The sequence below is a fragment of the Nicotiana attenuata genome, chromosome 8 (assembly GCF_001879085.1).
Source record: "Nicotiana attenuata strain UT chromosome 8, NIATTr2, whole genome shotgun sequence".
Lineage (NCBI taxonomy): Eukaryota > Viridiplantae > Streptophyta > Magnoliopsida > Solanales > Solanaceae > Nicotiana > Nicotiana attenuata.
Window position 1 is genome coordinate 25,791,740 of NC_031996.1, and position 2,776 is coordinate 25,794,515.

At 43.7% G+C, this 2,776-nt stretch overlaps 1 protein-coding gene across 1 annotated transcript; it reads right to left on the reverse strand.

Moving 5' to 3' along the window:
• LOC109231581 lies at nucleotides 1,486–2,555 on the reverse strand. The gene is made up of 2 exons (XM_019397233.1): nucleotides 2,062–2,555; nucleotides 1,486–1,816 (listed from the first exon to the last, which is right to left on the reverse strand). The coding sequence occupies exons 1-2, from the start codon at nucleotides 2,553–2,555 to the stop codon at nucleotides 1,486–1,488; spliced, it is 825 nt and encodes a 274-aa protein (XP_019252778.1).

The following is a 2,776-nucleotide window of genomic DNA, read 5'->3' on the forward strand; positions in this document are numbered from 1 at the left end:
CACATTGCTAACCTCTCACTCCTCCTCATTGAGACATCTATGCACCTCCTTTTCACATGCTCGTACCTTGTCAACCTAGCTTCCCTTATCTTTTACTCCACGGGTGCCACTCCCACCTTTTCCGAAATATCAACATTACTTATCTTATCTAATAGTATGCCTATACATCCATCTCAGCATCCTCATTTCTTCTACTTACATCTTTAGGACATGGGTGTTCTTAATAGGCCAACATTCTGCTCGTATAGCATAGTAAGTCTAACCACCGCTTTATAGAAATTACCCTTCAGTCTTTTTAGCACCATCTAATCACTCAAAACCACAGAAGTGAGCCTCTATTTCATCCATCCTGCTCCAATACGATGTTTGACATCATCACCAATCTCATCATTACCTTAGATAACAGATCCTAGGTACTTGAAACTCCCCTTCTTACGGATGACTTGTGAATCCAGCCTCACTTCCACGTCCATATAATAAGTCACTTCGTTGAACTTGCACTCCAAGTACTTTGTTTTAGTCATTCTCATCTTGAAACCTCTTAACTCCAAGGTTTGTCTCCAAACCTCCAGCCTCGCGTTAACACCACCTCGCATCTCGCCGTTTAGTACTATATAATCCGCAAATAACATGCACCATGGCACCTCCTCTTGAATGTGCTGCATCAGAACATCTATCACCAAGGCAAATAAAAACGGGCTAAGCACGGATCCCTAATGCAAGCCCATCCCGATAGGGAAGTATTCCAACTCTCCTCTCACCGTTTTAACATGGGTCTTAACGCTATCGTATATATCCTTAGATCACCCTCGAATAATCTACGAGCACACCTCTCATCTTCAAGCAACTCTCTCAGAACTTTATCATAAGTTTTCTCTAGGTCAATGAATACCATGTGCAAGTCTTTCTTTCTATCCGTATACTGCTCCACCAGTCTCCTAATAAAGTGAATGGCTTTAGTAGTCGATCGCCCAGGCATGAACCCGAGTTGATTCTTGAAAATGGATACAGTACACCTCACCCTAACTTCAAGCACCTTATCTCAAACTTGCATGGTGTGACTTAGCAGCTTGATGCCCCTGTAGCTGTTGTAATTTTGGATATCCCCCTTATTCTTATACAATGAAATCATTGTACTCCACCTCCAATCTTCAGGCATCTTCATTATCATAAAAATGACATTGAATAACCTAGTATGCCACTCAAAGCCTGCTCTGTCTGCGGTCTTCCAAAAATCTACCGGGATCTCATCTGGCCCGGTCGCTCTATCTCTGCTCATCTTATGCATATCCCCCATAACCTCTTCAACCTTGATACGCCTACAATACCGAAATTCACGGGGACTCTTGGAGAACCTCAAGTCCCCCATCATGATGTCCCTATTCCCCTCATCATTCAAGAGTTCATGAAAGTACGTTTGCCATCTACGTCTAATAAGTGTGTTATCCACCAATATATCCTTGTCTTTGATGCACTTCACTTGGTCTAGGTCACGATCCTCCTTTTCCTCTCCTTGTCCAGCACGTGTAGCTTCTTGTCCCCGCCTTTGGCCCCAAGTTCTTCATACAACCATCCAAATGTTGCATTCTTAGCCTCCGTAACGGCTAACTTTGCCTCCTTCGTAGCTTTCATATACCATTCCCTATTCATACTCCTCTCATCCTCGTCTCTGCTTTCTACTCGCTTCAAATATACTGCTTTCTTGGCTTTCACTTTTTTCTGGACTTGTCCATTCCACCACCAGTATCCTTTATGTCCATTAGGGTGACCCTTCAAGACCCCTAGCACCTCTCTAGCAGCTTCAAAATGCAATTCGCTATCGAGGTCCACATATTACTCATGTCCCCACTAATCCTCTAGGTCCTCACTGTTTGCAACTTCTCCCCTAATTGTAGGGCGATATCCTTAGTCAAGGCTCCCAATTTGATTTTTGGTTGGCCACACGCGACCCTCTTATTCCTTCTCCTTTGAATTTCTAAGATCATAACCAAGAGCCTATGTTAGGTTACTATATTTTCGCTGGGGATAACCTTGCAATCTGAGCATAGACCTCTATCGCACCTTCTGAAGAGAAGATAATCAATGTGGCTCTTGACCACTATACTATGGAAGGGGACCAAATGCTCCTCCCTTTTGTGAAAACACGCGTTAGCTATAACTAAATCAAAAGCACTAGCAAAATCCAAAAGCAAAGTACCTCCTTCACTTCTATATCCAAAATTGAAGTCGCCATGCACTTCGTCGTAACCGCTAGCAGACGCCCCAATATGGCCATTAAAATCTACACCTATGAACAGCTTGTCGGAGTGTGGGACACCTCGCAAAACCTCATCCAAATCCTCCCATAAGTGTCTATTAGCCTCCTCGCCCAAGTCCGCACGAGGTATATAAGCACTAATAACATTAATATTCTGCCCTCCAACGAGTAGATTAATAGCCATCAATCTATCATCCACTCGTCTCACATTTATCACTAGCTCCCTGAGTTCCCTATCAAACAAAATACCTACCTCGTTCCTACCCTTTACACCTCTTGTACCATAGTTTAAACTCATCTGCATCCGAGCCTTTGTGCCCACCCATCTAGTCTCCTGGACAAAGGCTAAATTGATTTTCCTCTTCAGGAGAATCTTAGCTAACTCAATAGATTTTTCTATCAATGTCCCTATGCTCCAGGACCCAATTCTCAACCTAAGAGTACCCTTACCCCCTTCAGCCCTACTCGCCCCCTTCCTCCCCCCCCCCCCCCCCGAGAACATGAAGAAAAAGTAAAATT

Bases quoted from the DNA above. Each gene is read 5' to 3' on its own strand.
- LOC109231581 (XM_019397233.1), bottom strand. From the start codon at position 2,555: ATGAGTTTAAACTATGGTACAAGAGGTGTAAAGGGTAGGAACGAGGTA. The intron at 1,817-2,061 runs GTGCGATAGAGG...GGACCTCGATAG, and splicing joins GATTATCTTCTCTTCAGAAG to CGAATTGCATTTTGAAGCTG.